We start from the raw sequence: 15,701 nt of genomic DNA, 5'->3' as shown, positions 1-15,701 counted from the left end.
GGCAGGGCCCATGTCTGCCCAGACCCAGACCCCAGGGCTCTGTCTCACACGGGCAGACGCCCCCAGATCTATAGTGAGTGAGTGAAGGTGACTCCAGCTCCCCCGACTCCTCTCTTTCTGGGCTGTCTCACCCCCGAACCCGGTACTCTCTAGAAAGGCTCTGCAGGTGGATGTCAGTGCTCCACATCCACTCCCTGGCAGAGTCCTGTTTCAACAGGTCTGTGTCATCGGCTTCTGCAGAATTTTCTCTCTGCCTCATGTGAGTTAATGCTCCATGTCATGGCTCGGACCTCGGAGTCAGTCCCAGGCGGTGCGCCGCCTGCCAGGGGTCAGCCCCTGGCCCCTCACCCTCACACACAGTAGCTGTTCTGTATCTTCTCAGCAGCAGGCACATCAGGAAGACAGAATCCTTGTATTTGTGTGGTTTTGCAGTCTGTGAAAGGGCTTTCTACATGGCTCTAGTGGTAAAGGTCCCACCTGCCAATGCAGGATATGTAAGAGATGTGGGTTCGATCCCTGGGTCGGGAAGATCCCCTGGAGGAGAACAGGACAACCCACTCCAGTGTTCTTGCCTAGAGTCCCACGTACAGAAGAGCCTGGTGGGCTGCAGTCCTTAGGGTCGCCCAGAGTGGGATAAGACTGAAGTGACTTAGCACACCTGTGTGCACAGTCTATGAAATGCTTTCGTGAATAGTTCTAATTTGTAGCATTTATTTGATTACTTCAGAGGTTTACAGTTATGGGTTGCCTCTTTCCAGATAGCTGTCAGGCATTGTCTTTATAATTTCAGACTCTCTTAAAAGTGAGCCTTCATGCAGTGCACTGTGCTGCTCTGGACACAGCGAACAGGTCCTTTGTTTTGGACAGAAATATTTCTGTAAAAGACTTCTGTTCCACCCTTGATCTCACTGTGCCTCTTTTCTGGAATATCTTCACTTTCATCTCCATCTCTTGAAACCAGTCACTCCTGTCCTTAACCACCCTGCTCCAGCCTGTCTCCCTTCCAGAAATCTGCCACAATTGCCATCTCTCAGAATGAATCTCTTCCGTGTCTCTGCGGTTCCCATTTATGTCACCGTTGTAGCACTTGCCACAGCTTACCTGATTCTGGGGTTCTGAATAAGTGTCTGGTTCTGAATAAGTCCGGCTTGAGATCAAGGACCTCAGTCCATTTTGTCTCACCACCTTGTATTGCTACACCGTAGGCACTTAATAAAAGATCATCACTGCAAGTCGGTTAGTGTGAGATTTCCTGTTAAGCTAATTTACAGCTTACTATTTTATTCAAATATCTGTAGACCGTTTCTAAAATACACAGCTTAATTTCTCAAGCTGCTGGTTTCGAGGATTCTGCCAGTGCCCTGTAGGCAGTTGAGAAAACTTTGCTCCCTTCCTTCTCTGGGGTCCATGTCACATTGTCATGAGCCAAGGTGATTTATTGGTAGTATTTTTCAAGATGGGTCATCATTTCTTTAAAACCTTGTATTAATAAATTTTAAAAAGGCGCTGTTTGGATTAGCAGTATTTGCAAACTGTCATGAAATAAAAAATAAGAACCTGGTTACAGAACTTGGTTTTATTTTTTTTTTCAATACGTCAGTGAAACCTAAAATGTCAACAAGTTTGAACGAAAGAGCATACTGTTAAAAGGAACATTATCTTTCAGGATGGCACCCCAGGTTTGTTTTATTTTTCACAACCGTCCTCTCTCGTGTTTCCCAGCTTTTCTTCATGCATCTTCTACCCAATTTTGCCGAGTGCTGGTGGGACCAAGTCATCCTGGACATCCTGCTGTGCAACGGGGGCGGCATCTGGCTGGGCATGGTCGTCTGCCGGTTTTTAGAGATGCGGACTTACCACTGGGCAAGTTTCAAGTGAGTCGTCCTCCTCCGGGCCCCGCGTCACCGTTTCTCATGATGTGAACTTAACTGCTCAGTATCCCACAGCATGAGTGCGTTCTCTGATGACGAGGAGTAAATTATACATTGGTCACTGGAGCTCAAAAATGGTTCTAAACCCAGTTTCGGGCAGTGATCCGGAAAATGCTGAATCATTTACGAGTTTCTCAAATCCATCCCCTCTTTTTTAATCCTTATTCCCCAGCCTGCATTCCCACTCCCACGGCTGGATTGATGACTGCCTTGTCCCCAGGTTAACCCCTCTAAGCCTTCCGCCAGCACTGCCCGAGAGGTGGTCTCAGGACCGTCAGAGCCATCATGTCATTCCCCTGTGATGGTCTCTCATGGGCCTGAGGACAACGCCCATGGGCTTGGCGATTATAAGTAACCTGTTTATTCCGTGTCAAATTACTCTTGGCATGTGGTATGAGGGGGAGATTCCACAGTGTGCTGCATCTGATTAACCAGTTTATTCCATCCCTTTCGTGAGTAATCCTTTCGTTGGCCACTGACTTGAAAGGACTTTTCAATATATTTTGAGCAGTATATAATGTAACAAAATCTGTAGCAGCGCTGGGTTTTGCTCTCAGCAACCTTCATACACAGTATCTCATTTGAGCCTTACATCAACCCTAGGGGTAGACACACCACCGTTCTCTTCATTTTAGGGATGACGGTACTGTGGTTTCGGTTTGGTAATTTGCCTGAGGACATTCAGCTAGCAAGCTGAGTCTGAATTTGCATCAGGCTGCCTGGCTCCTTAAACACTCCATTATGCTTCCCTAATTTCGTACATTTATGCTCAAATTCAGCTTGAGAATCATTCTGTCAAGTTCCCAAGACATAAACACAACAAATGAACAAAAAAGTCCCCCTGGTTTCAAGTTACATTAAACATGAAGGAATATAGATCAGGTTGGATTAACCTTTTCACTCCATTAAATGTCCAGATCCCCATCACATCGTATCTTTATCCCAGTCTTTCTCTACCTCTTTCCATGAAGTTCCACCATTTTTTAGTACAGGCCCTTCCTCGTTCTTGTTGATTTTTGGAATAGACTCTCTTTCTTTGTTGGCCTTGTGCCGCAAGCCTTCTTGCAGGAGGTTTTCTCACTGCAGGCTTGTTGATGGGCGGGTGAGTGGGTGAAGAAACAAACCTGGGTTCTCTTACTACCCCTCCTGTCCCCCTCCCCACACCAAGAATGAAAGGCTGGCCTGTTTGTCCTTGTGCCTTCAGCATCTGAAACAGTGTCTAAGACCTGAAGGTCCTCCACATAATGTTCTTGTTGAATTGAAAAACCTTTACCATTAATTAAATACTGCGACCTTGGATTTCAGCTCCCCTGGTCTCCCACGCGGGGACCAGAATCTGTCCCCAGCTCTGAGGCTTAGGAGGTGTGCCGGCATCAGCCAGTCTGTGTCTTCGAGCCTCAGTGGTCTCGTTTATGACCTGTGGGACTGTTTGTTTCTATCACAGGAATATAAAATTTTTAATTGAGTGATTTCTAGGATGAAACCCAAGAAAGGTCAAAAAAAGTCGCAATTCATCACCTGAAACTTAACCGAAGCAGCTATAGGGCCAGGAACCACATGGGTCACCTCCCATACCTTGCGCCCCCAGGTTGGGGTGGGGGGTGGTGAGCCACGGGTGGGAGTTGTGTCGCTGCCGCGTCCTCACCCTTCCTGGCCTAGCTCCAAGTCGCTGTCTTCAGTGTCCCTCGGCGTCTCACGTCACCAGCTCACAGACCGTGCCCTGTGATGGCCCTGCAGTGGCCTGGCCTTTGCGTCGTACCTGTCCCTGCCAAGGCTCCCCGCCAGGTGTGACGCTCTCAGCGCCTCACCTGTGAACAGAGGCCGCTGTTGGAGAGATGCTCAAACAGGAAGGGATCTTTTGTTCTGGGTACTGGTTGTAAAATAGTCAGTGCAGTTTTTTTTCTTTTTTGTCCTTTCTTACCTCTCTGAATTTTCAGCGAACTGTTTCTCTCTTTTCAGGGACATCCACACCACCACCGGGAAGATCAAAAGAGCCGTGCTCCAGTTTACTCCTGCCAGCTGGACCTACGTGCGGTGGTTTGACCCCAAGTCTTCATTTCAGAGAGTGGCTGGAATATACCTTTTCATGATCATCTGGCAGGTAATTTTTTTTCAGATGCTCAGAAGTAGGAAAAAAACAAAACCAACATAAAAACCCTCCATTGATTTAGGGTTCATGCTAGTTGACACTGCTTATCAGCTCCATGCGTCAAAAGATGTACTGTTCTACAGCTGACATGCAGAACAATTTAACAGTAATGCTGTTACACTTAAGGTCTTGCTTCATTGTGAAGATGTTTTAAAATATGGATCATTGAATTGCAAATTGGAAACAGATTAAAATTCCCTGTAAAAACCTTGTGCTCAGCATCTATCACCCAGTGAATTAGGCATTGGATTGCTTTCTATCCATAGAATGGTCTTTTCAGGACCAAAGTAACAAATGTAAGGCTTTTTTTTTTTTTTTTATAGTCCAGACTCAGTGTTTGAGTGTTAAGATGGTACCTCAGCTGTTACCACTTTAGGTAATTGGTGAAGCGCTAAATAAAGAAGCTCCCTGAGGGGACTGGAGCCCCCTGGGGACCTGGGTCCTCTGGAGTGGTATCAGCAGTGGGGAGAGGCCCTCCTTCCAAGCAGACAGCCTAGGGTCTCGGAAAGAGATTACCAAACAACTCTTTCCTGGAGGCAGGCTTTTTTATGGACCCTCCTGTTCACAGGTTAATTGTTCCACAGCTTTGGGAGAGTAGCTAAGGAAAACTAGTTTTCACCTGAGTTGTCTTCCAGAATCTTCAGACGTTATATTTTGAACACATGAACAACATACTCCCAACACAAGGAGAAAATTGGCGTGTGTCACTTGAAAGACAGTCTTTGTCCACAGAAGGAGAATGATAATATGGATCTCAGTAAATGAGGTCTATGGCTGTGGAAGTCTATGTGGATGAACAGGTATATAGTCACCATGGTTTGGGGAAGTCAGTGGATAAAATGGGCACATAGGGACTTCCCTGGCAGTCCACTGGTCGGGACTTCACCTTCCAACCAAGGGGGCTGCAGGTTCAATCCCCAGCCAGGGAGTGAAGATCCCTTATACCTCAAGGCCAAAAAACTAAAACACAAAAAAACAGTAGCAATATTGTAACGAATTTAATAAAGACTTTAGAAATGGTTCCCATCAAAAAAACTTTTTAAAAAGGAGGGGGGTTACATAAGTAGATGATGGTCAAGTTTTCCTTTCTGGGGCAGTGCCAGGGCAGGGAGAGGTTCCCTTTGATTGTGAGGACCTTGGAAGGATTTGGATTTTCCTAGGATGGCAGAATTCCACGGCCCACTGTCCCCTGGATGGTGAGCGCTATGCAGGGATCAGTTTCCTATACGTGGTGATGATGAGTGAACCGTTCTTATTTTATATCCTTAAAATCAGCACTATGATCCTCCAATTAAAAATAAATTAAAACCCGCCCTGTGGGGAAAGACGCACATTTTAGGTCACTGAAATGAACCTGCTGGTCCATGTGATGCTCGTTTTTCTTTTTTTTTTTAATTGTGTTTATTTTTGGCCGTCCTGGGTCTCTGTTGCTGCACAGGCTCTCTAGTTGCGGTGAGGGGTCTGCTCTCCACTTTGGTGCTTGGGCTTTTTGTTGCGGGGCCTTTCTAGTTGGGGAGCACAGGCTCTAGGTGCACAGACTTCAGTCATTGCAGCACGCGGGCTGAGTGGTTGTGGTGCTCAGGCTCCGTTGCCCCGTGGCATGCCGGATCTTCCTGAACTAGGGATCGAACCCGTGTCTCCAGCATTGGCAGGCAGATTCCTATCCACTGTACCACCATGGAAGTCCTCATGTGCTCCTAAAGCGGTGACCTTTCCTAATCTGTGCTGCTCACTTAATCTGGAGGGGACAGGAGGGGCCTCTGGGCACGGAGCACGCATTTCCTGACAGACACGTTTTGTGCCGCCAGGACGGGTCGCGTGATGGTGGCACTGGCTGCCGCCCCTGAGGGAGCAGTCTCACTGCCGGGTGAAGCCTGGACCAGCCCCCACACACACTTTTAGGAGCTTTCAGCCTTTCGTCTGAGATCTGCTTGGTCCCCGGCACGAGCTGAATGAGCCCGTAGTCATCTCTCAGTCACGCACAGCATCTCAAGCTTCTTTTGGCTATTAAAGAGCCTGCTTCCCTACTGTCAGATGTCTTTTCGACCTGGCCTGATTTCTGTCCAGCTGTGAAGGTGTTGCTCAGCAGAGATTTGTTTTCCTGATTTTGCTCTTGAAGCATCTCCCTCCCGACTGTCCCAGCAGCTCATGCCTGTGAGCCAGGTCACAATCACGTGAACCTGGAAACAGGCTGAATGGCCGATGCCCCCTGTGCCCCTCTCAGCACCCAGCACCTCCTCTGGACCCCTGCTCGGTTGGTGCCCATGTTGTCCTGGCTGTACCTGGGCTTAAACACCATACTCTTAAGAGACCCAATATATTTTCTGGAAATGCTTTGAACATACCAATTAGTTTTAGCTATAGAGTGTCCATTGAAGGACTAGAGGCTCATGACTTAGCTCAAAGCACCAGGTTGACTCACGCCTCCTTCTTTTGCAGCTGACCGAGTTGAATACCTTCTTCCTGAAACATATCTTTGTGTTCCAAGCCAGTCATCCATTAAGCTGGTGTCGAATTCTCTTTATTGGTGGCATCACAGCTCCCACAGTAAGGTAATTCTGTGTTAGCCTGACGGTCATTTGAACATGTTAACCTGCTTTGCAGGTCATTTTGCCCATCATTTCTCCTGTGTAGCATAAAGGAGGTCATATAAACTAGCAGATTTTCCGTGAGAATGTCATTCTAGACAATTATACTTCCAAGGGAACAGAAAGACTTATATATCCAGAACATGAAGAAAACATTTTGCTTTTCCAACCTCAGTAACATGAAGACCGACACCACCCCATTACATTCAAACCCCTTTATGCTTTATGATCTTCACTGCTGTTCTTTCCCCTGTGCTCAGTCACTAAGCTGTGTCTTTATGACTCCATGGACTATCGCCTGCCAGGCTCCTCCGTCCATGGGGATTCTCTGGGCAAGAGTACGGGAGTGGGTTGCCATTTCCTTCTCCAGGGGATCTTCCTGACCCAGGGATCCAACCTGTATCTCCTGCATTGGCAGGCAGATTCTTTACCGCTGAGCCACCTGGGAAGCCCTTTTTTCCCCTGTAGCATCCTATTTAAAACAAAATGAGGGAGAGACATACTGAGGTTTTCTTCATGAGATTATCAAAAAATACAAACATTTTTACGGTGGATTGAAGTCATAAATGTTGTTATTTTTAGAATGAAACTTTATTAGTTCCTTTAGAGCCAGTTAATTTCCTTTTTCAAATGTCCTTCCTGTGGTCCTCCAGGACAGCAGGGACAAGCTTGGGTGTTCATCCTCCAGGGAAGCTGTCCTTGCCCTGGAGTCATGATTCAGGTAGGACCCTAGAGATGAGGTGCTGTTAGAGACTGGAGTCCCCCACACTGACCAGTGAACTTCAGAGTGAAACGCTTTCATTTGTTCTGTTGTTCCTGTTTGGAAAGAGCGATTAGGGTTTTATAACTAGTGTGGAGTCTCGGCATTGAAGAGTAGAACAGTTGTTCTTCATTGTTTCAGTGGAAACACCCAAAGTCTCTACACTGCTGATTCAAAGTAAACTTCTTTGGAAACTGTGGGATAATTTAATTATTTTTAATGTGTGAGCAATCTACGCAAATAGAGGGTCCTGTTTGCCAAGGAGAGTGGGTGTTTTCCTTGGTCAGACATAGCCCTCACCCCCAGCTAGCACTTCTTATTGTTCTCATTCATTATTGCAAATATATATTAATATATACAGGAAGGTAACAGTTGGTACACCGAGCCCTTTGGCACTTTATGGACTGGTGATCTGCTGAAATAGTTATCTCATGAATGCAATTTTCCTTTTTGTGGGTTGGCACCTCCTTATCATATTTAAAATTTGATGTAATTTGAGGCTTACTGTTATTTCAGGAAAGATTAGCAGCAGTTCCTTCATAAAATTAGGAGCAATCAACAAATAAGTGGGAAAAGAAATCTCTTAGAAAACAGAAGAGCAAATCACATGTGATTTATCATGAAATTTCCTTATTGTTAAATATTTCACAGCAAAAACTAGAGACTCAACCAGAAACTAAAAATCCAGTGTTTGGACTTTTTTGAGACCTCCTTAAAATTTTTGCCAAACTCTATGGGTTTTCAAACGATTCTTTTTTTGTTTAAAAATTAGCCACTTCCTTTGTTCCTACATCACTTGAGGCTAAGGAGATGGTTGACAAGCCTCTTGGAAAGATGGAAATGCTAATGGATTTTAGGTTCCGATGAGTCAATGGCAGGCCCAGAAAGAAGCGAAAACTCAGGCTTCAGTATAAATCATATATACTTACCAGGTCTCTCTTTTCCTCTTTTTTGGTTAGACTTTCATATGACTCTGCTTTGAGAAGACATTTGAGTGAATATTCTTTTAGTCTAATATAATGTGCAGTATAAGGGCATGGATGCAATTAGTAAAGTAGCTGAACTGGTAAAAGGAAATTAGGTAATGAAAATGTGAAGTTAGAGGAAAACCTGAATTCTTTACAGCTAGAATTCTTCACTTTGGGGTACAGAGCCGATAGTTCATGGATGAGCTTTAGGCATTCGTGAACCCTCTGAAGTTTAATGCAGAATTTTGTGTGCATGTTTTATGTGCCTTTTTCATAGCTTTCCTCAAACCCTCAAAGGGGAGTCTTTAACCCCAGCCCTTAACCCACTGGTTCAGATGTCACCTCCCCAGGGATGGGTCGAGTTTCAGGGGCAGCTTTAAGACTCCCACCCTGTGTTGTCCTATAGGCCGCCTCTCCCACGTGTGGCTATGAGTACTGGGCGTGTAGCCAGTCACCTTGAAATATTTCTGAGAGCCAAAATGTATAGCTTTCCTGCCTGGTTACAGTCAGCAGCCTTTGTCCTGGAGAGAGCCAGAGGAGACAGAGACAGTGTAGGTGAGCTTCTGGAACTGCCTCCAAGGAGAGAGACTGAAGCACCCACCTGGGGTGACTTTGGCTCAGGAGTGTGGGAGTCTGCCTCTGAATCAAGACTGCCTCTGCCAATAATCTGGCTCTTTAAACCACCTCCCTCCATCCCAGTCCAAATTCTTAGCCTCTTACAGGAAGGTTTCAGCAGGCACTGGCTTCCTATTCCTTTGAATAGAACTAGACCAGGCAGCTTGAGTATGTGGAACAAGGCAGACAATTTTTATATTCACACTGTCAGAGTGATTTAGTTCTGTATTGGCTTGCTGGTTTTCCAGAGGCTCTCAGTGAATTCTACCTTTGTTCTTTCAGACAGTACTACGCTTACCTCACCGACACGCAGTGCAAACGCGTGGGAACACAGTGCTGGGTGTTTGGGTGAGTAATCTCTTATCATTTGAAACCACTTATGTCTGTAGATTTCTTGAGTTCTTTCTTGACCCTGCATTAACTGCCTTTCAGTGCAATTATTGTGTATCTTTCACTTTTAATGTTCCTTTTCTGATTTAAATTTAGACTAGTTAACTGGCAAGTTACAGAAAGAGGAGGTAGAAATTATTTTTTTAAAAGACAGTAGGAAATCAAAAGATATTTTCCACATAGAATTGGAGGCCTTGTTTCCTGAAATAGGAAATGAATTGTTTGACTTCCCTCTGAAATCGATGGTAAGTTTGGGACAACGACTTGTGATGGGCTTGACCATGCTTCATGTTACTTACACACCAGAAAGGGTCTGGTTTTATTGTCCCAAAGAAAACTAACACGTAGCCACATGGTCACAATTTATCATCTTATTATAGATACAAATGCTGTATCTGAATTTATAATTACTTAAATGATTTGAAAGCATAGATTATCCAGTTTCACCCCCAGTATTAAACGTGAAATGCTGTTCAGTATCTCAGGTAATCGCTTCCTCAGTATAACACCATCTACATCTCACCAAGCCATCTAGCAACAGAAGTTCCAAAGACGTCCAGCACATCTGTGTGTGAAGTTCAGTCACTCAAGGAGCTTAAATTCAGGACCTAATCTAGATTTTAAACCGAGCATAAAGAAAATCCGATGAAAACCACAACAGATTTTTAAACATAATTTTTTTTCCATGTAATGCATATTGATAATGTAGAAAAGAATAAACTAAAGATCATCCAAAGACATCAACTGTTTAGAGATACTTGCTGCATACATTACATTGTCATTCCTTCCAAACTTGTGTGTGTGTGTGTGTATCCAGCTCTCACCCAGATTCTGGAAGGGTTGCTCAAGTTTCCCACCGCCTTCTTCCCAACAGACAAAAGGCCTTTGTCACTGTTTCTGGCAGGCTCTATGATGTAAGCTGATTTTCCTACCCAAAGTAGCTTAAAGGGTAATAGGATGGATTCAGTTTCCATTGTTGACTGCTCTCGTGGGAGAGAGAATCTACATTTACCAGACTCCTTACATACTTTTGTCACGGGAAGGCAGGTTGCCTTCTTACTGTCTTGTCCAAGGACTGGGGATCTTTTTTTCCTTTGAGCTTTTCCTCTGTCCCATGCATCTTCTTTCCGTGTGCATTTTTCTTTTCACATTTATAAGTCCTTGCCACAGTCTTATTCTGCTGCGACTGGAGAACTCTGTCTAGTCACCTGTTGAGGAAAAAGGAGATGGTGGATCAGAGAGACAGGTAGTTCTCCTTAATCTGGTATCTTGAAAGTTTAATCCCTGTGGTGGGAGAAATAGCCTAGAGGAACTAGGCGAAAGGGTGGAAGCAAACGCAGAAAAGCTGCCCCTTACTGGAAAATGGTGAAAGAAGGTCAAATGCAAATGAGCTGAAATAAATGCGAGGTCATTTGGCTGATTTAGGATGCTCTGTTGAGAATCAAGGACTCCCAGAATGATGATGTCAAGGTCAGTGGACCTTGAGATTAGTGGGCTGTGCTGAAAAACAGCAAGTCCCTGTTCATAAATCATGCAGGGTGGACCCACCTGGTGTGTGAACAGGCAGGAGCAGCCTCTGTCTGGTCGGCATGGTGGGCCTGTGATGGTGCTGCAGGAGGCCTGGCCTCCAGTCTCTTCTCTGGTGTTTGCCTCTCGGGGGCCACCACCTCCCATCTTCTTTTCCTTCCTTCCTCCGGCTTCCCTGTCACCTTCGGTTTTTTTTTTTTGGTTTCTTTCATCTTCTATCAAAACAGCACACACTGAAATGTCTGACTTCCTTTAACAACTTTGTTTTTATCACTAAGTCATGTCTGACTCTTGAGTGACCCCATGGACTGTATAGCCCACCAAGCTCTTCTGTCCGTGGGATTCTCCAGGAAAGAATACTGGAATAGGTCACCATTTCCTTCTCCAGGGGATTTTCCTGACCCAGGAACTGAACCTGTGTCTCCTGCATTGGCAGGTGGATTCTTTACCACTGAGCCACCAGAGAAACCCCTTCTTTAACAGCTAGTTCATGCTTTATAGTTTTCTTTTCACTAACTTTGGGATGACTTTGGCTCTATCACAGTATGGACATGCAAGGGAACAGAGGTGAAGCCCATGTAGTAGGTACTTTTCTCCTTTGTAAATGTTAACACCCTCAAAAAGCTGGCATTAATTGCTGCTATATGTAATGAAATACAGACTTTAAATGTGGGCTCCGCAATTGTGCCATGGAGCTGAACTTACAGCCTTTTGTCCCTAAACATCCTGGGCCCAACTGAGACAGGACTCCATCCATCTGGAGAATGGGAACCCATGGGGAGAAGTCGGAGTGGGGGAACCTCTTCCAGTTACTACGTCTTCGTGGGTGTCAGGGCCAGATCGAGGTGGACAGATTGCCCAGATGGGCATGTGAAACTGTCTTCATCTTCACCTTTCTCCCCCTCCCCTCCCCATTATAATTGAGTTTCTGTGCCTCCAAAGGAGAGCATTGGGCTGGTTGATGAAGAAAAGATGTTGGATCCCTTGGCCCGGAAGGGATCCAAGCTTTGGCTGTAACAGAAGTGAGCAGCCACTTTTCCTCCTCTGGCAAGTTCTTGGGTTGGGTCTCCAGGGGTTGGGTCAGAGCTGATGGTCCCCAGGGTCGAGGCCTGGAGCCCGGTTGCTGTCCGAACTGCCTCTCACCACACTGGCTTCCTCTCCCGAGTTGTCCCAGCCCTGCTGGTGACCCAAGACAGTAAGCTTCTGCCTCCGCTCCTCTGCACATCACGCTGTCCAAGGGCAGCTCCACATCGGCACGTCCTTCTCCACCCTCGTCTCTCCCGTCTTCTCCGCAGCATCTGCCATCTCCAGACTGTTTTCTTCCTCCTGCAGCAGCTGCCCTGCAGGTTTTCTTCCTCCGTTTCTGCTGCGTCTGATTCCTTTGCTGGCTTCCCCGCCACCCCTCTCCCCTCCACAACTTCTTGTAATTATGCTGCTGTTCTTCCAGGCTCCTTAAGGGTAGACACAGCATGCAGCTCAGTGTCCTTACAGGAGGAGGGAGTGTTTGGAGAGAACGCACAACTGGAGGAGACCTTCCCCGCCTCCTCCACCTTCCCCAGCACTCCCAGGCCACCATCATCTGCCTGCTGACCTTTGCTCACAGCCTCTCATACTGCCTTCCCTCTGGTCCACATGCATCTCTGTTTCCCACCCTCAGCGCTTACATTGCAATCCTTGCCACGTTCGCATTTCCTGTTTCTAGTGTCTTCTCCTCCATCCCATCCTCCTCCAGACTGACCACCCTTTTTCCTGCTGCTCCCTGCTCCTTTTCTCAGGAACACCTACTGACAGGCCCCAGTCCTCTGCAATAGTCGCAAATTTTTTTTTCAGCAACTGCATCCCTTTTCTCCAATGATATCTTGCTCCAAACCCTGATATACAGCAAAACAACTGGGCAGGATCGTTCTGGGCGTGCCACCCAGGACCCTCTGCCCCCTTCTCCCCCTCTCCATCCTGCCCCGGGGCTTCATAGGAAGTCCACATGTTCCATGGAGCACAACTGAAAGAGTTCTCTACCTCCTTAAGGCCCAGCTCAGTGTTCACTTCCTCCCCAAAGGTGTGTTTGCTCATCCTAACCGGAACCGGAACTCATCCGAACAGGAACCGGAACCGCCTCCTGAAGTTCCGCGGTGACTCCTGGCTCCCTGACTCCTGGCTCCCTGTGGGATTGTATCATAGTTGCGTCACTTGTATACACGGCTTGTTTCCACTGGTGGAGAGTCAGCTCCTGGCCGCCGGAGAGTGACTGACCCTCGCCCCAAGCCCTCGTGGCAGAGCGTTTTGTGCAGCTGCAGGGCTGCGTCTATAGTATGCACACAGGCTGTGGCATCTTGAGAATCCAGGTGCAACCAGGTGCTACAGACAGAATGGTCTCTGCTCGAGGTTGACTTGTCTACCCAGCTCACACACACCAGGCCGAGAGCTTTTGTGCCCCAGTTTCAATAAGACTGTGATACATTCTTGTTCCATCCGCGGAGGATTTTCTGATGCCGGGTTCTGCATTAAGGTCGTTTTTATTTATGAGAGGCCAGCCTCACTCCAGGCAGAAGCACCTCAGGCAGCCCAAAGTTGATTTGCCTCCTGCCCATGAGAACCCACTAGTCATAGCAAACACCCTCTTCCAACAGCTCAAGAGAAGACACTACACGTGGACATCACCAGATGGTCAGTACTAAAATCAGACTGATTATATTCTTTGTAGCCAAAGATGGAGAAGCTCTGTACAGTCAGCAAAAACAAGACCGGGAGCTGATTGTGGCTCAGATCAGGAAGTCCTTATTGCCAAATACAGATTTAAATGGAAGAAAGTAGGGAAAAACCAGTAGACCATTCAGGTGTGACCTAAATCAAATCCCTTATGATTATACAGTGGAAGTGACAAATGGATTCAAGGGATTGGATCTGATATACAGAGTGCCTGAAGAACTATGGACGGAGGTTTGTGATGCTGTAGGAGACAGTGATCAAGACCATCCCAGAGAAAAAGAAAGGCAAAATGGTTGTCTGAGGAGGCCTTACAAATAGCTGAGAAGAGGAGAGAGGCTAAAGGCAAAGGAGAAAAGGAAGGCTACACCCATCTGAATGCAGAGTTCCAAAGACTACCAAGGAGAGATAAGGAAGCCTTCCTCAGTGATCAATGCAAAGAAATAGAGGAAAACAAAAGAATGGGAAAGACTAGCGATCTCTTCAAGAAAATTAGAGATACCAAGGGAACATTTCATGCAAGGATGGGCACAATAAAGGAGAGAAACAGTATGGACCTAACAGAAGCAGAAGATATTAAGAAGAGGTGGCAAATAGATGGGGAAACAATGGAAACTGCGAGACTTTATTTTAGGGGGCTCCAAAATCACTAGTGACTGCATGAAATAAAAGACATTTGCTCCTTGGAAGAAAAGCTGACCAACCTAGACAGCATATTAAAAAGCAGAGACATTACTTTGCCAACAAAGGTCTGTCTAGTCAAAGCTATGGTTTTTCCAGTAATCATGTATGGATGTGAGAGTTGGACTATAAAGAAAGCTGAGCACCAAAGAATTGATGCTTTTGAACTGTGGTGTTGGAGAAGACTCTTGAGAGTCCCTTGGACTGCCAGGAGATCCAACCAATCCATCCTAAAGGAAATCAGACCTGAATATTCACAGGAAGGACTGATGCTGAAGCTGAAACCCCAATATTTTGGCCTCCTGATGTGAAGAAGTGACTCATTGGAAAAGACCCTGATGCTGAGAAAGACTGAAGGCAGGAAAAGGGGACAACAGAGAATGAGATGGTTGGATGACCTGACTGACTCTATGGACTTGAGTTTGAGCGAGTTCTGGTCATTGGTGATGGACAGGGAAGCCTGGCGTGCTGCAGTCATGGAGTCACAAAGAGTCAGACACGACTGAGTGACTGAACTGAACTGAACATGCTCCTTCATGATAAGGACGGCAACAAACATGAAGGGGAGGGAGTCCTGGGTTCCATCCAGCCACAGATTGGCCACCTTGCTCAGCCTGGTCAAGATCTGAGATTGAAATTGGCTCTAAGTTGAGGGCAATACCATGGAGGGGCTGCCCAGGGTGAGGTGGTTGGTGTTGCCTCAGCTGCCAGGCTTCATAGAGGCTCCCATAGTACCCAGGCCTTTGGCCTCAAGCCCCAGGCCAACAGCAATTGGAGTCCCATAAGGAAGTGATGTTGACCTCCCAGGAGGATGTTACGTTTCAGGACTCCCTCTAAGGGCTAGCGTTGCTGGATAAGGGGTCCGTGGATAGCTGACGTGATGCATCCCCATTCCCGCTGCTCCCCACATCCCATATCTCCTCCAGGTCTTCACCCTGCTCCCTGGTCTCCTCACAGCAGTTCTCTTCCAAAATGAGTCTCCACAAAATCAATCCAGTTCAGCCCTCTGCTGCAACACCCCCAGGATTCTCAGGTCCCTCAGACTGAAAGCCAAGCTCTGGGGTGGCCTTCAAGACCCGTGTCACCTCGTGACCTCACGCTGCCCCTTCCTCCATCCTGACCCCTCCCCCACCCAGTCTCTACTCAAGGGCACCTCCATGGACAACAGGTCAGCTAAGATTCCTCAGCATGTGGGAACAAGTCATCCTGAAGTTCCTGATTGAAAAGCACTGGTCTTTAGAGCAAATTTCAGGTTGTTATGAAGTCAACTGAGTGAGTCATGACCAGCATTTTTCTGACAGTGAAATAGGATAGGAAAATGTCAGAGCAAGGGGACAGTTGTTTTGTGTGTTTTGGGGCAGGTTGTGTGTGTGGGAGAGGGGACAAGAT

General features: G+C 46.6%; 1 protein-coding gene across 1 annotated transcript in view; it reads left to right on the top strand.

The window, feature by feature from the left end:
• PTDSS1 (phosphatidylserine synthase 1) overlaps positions 1-15,701 on the top strand; it is a 67,359-nt gene that overhangs the window by 36,920 nt on the left and 14,738 nt on the right. The window contains exons 6-9 of the mRNA NM_001046040.1: positions 1,723-1,874; positions 3,891-4,032; positions 6,520-6,632; positions 9,294-9,359. Coding sequence (NP_001039505.1) covers positions 1,723-1,874; positions 3,891-4,032; positions 6,520-6,632; positions 9,294-9,359 — 473 coding nt within the window. The remainder of the gene's footprint in view (positions 1-1,722; positions 1,875-3,890; positions 4,033-6,519; positions 6,633-9,293; positions 9,360-15,701) is intronic.

Source organism: Bos taurus, chromosome 14 (genome assembly GCF_002263795.3).
Source record: "Bos taurus isolate L1 Dominette 01449 registration number 42190680 breed Hereford chromosome 14, ARS-UCD2.0, whole genome shotgun sequence".
NCBI classification, from domain to species: Eukaryota; Metazoa; Chordata; class Mammalia; order Artiodactyla; family Bovidae; genus Bos; species Bos taurus.
The sequence above is the reverse complement of the archived record's forward strand: the minus strand, read 5'-3'. Positions and strand labels throughout refer to the sequence as shown.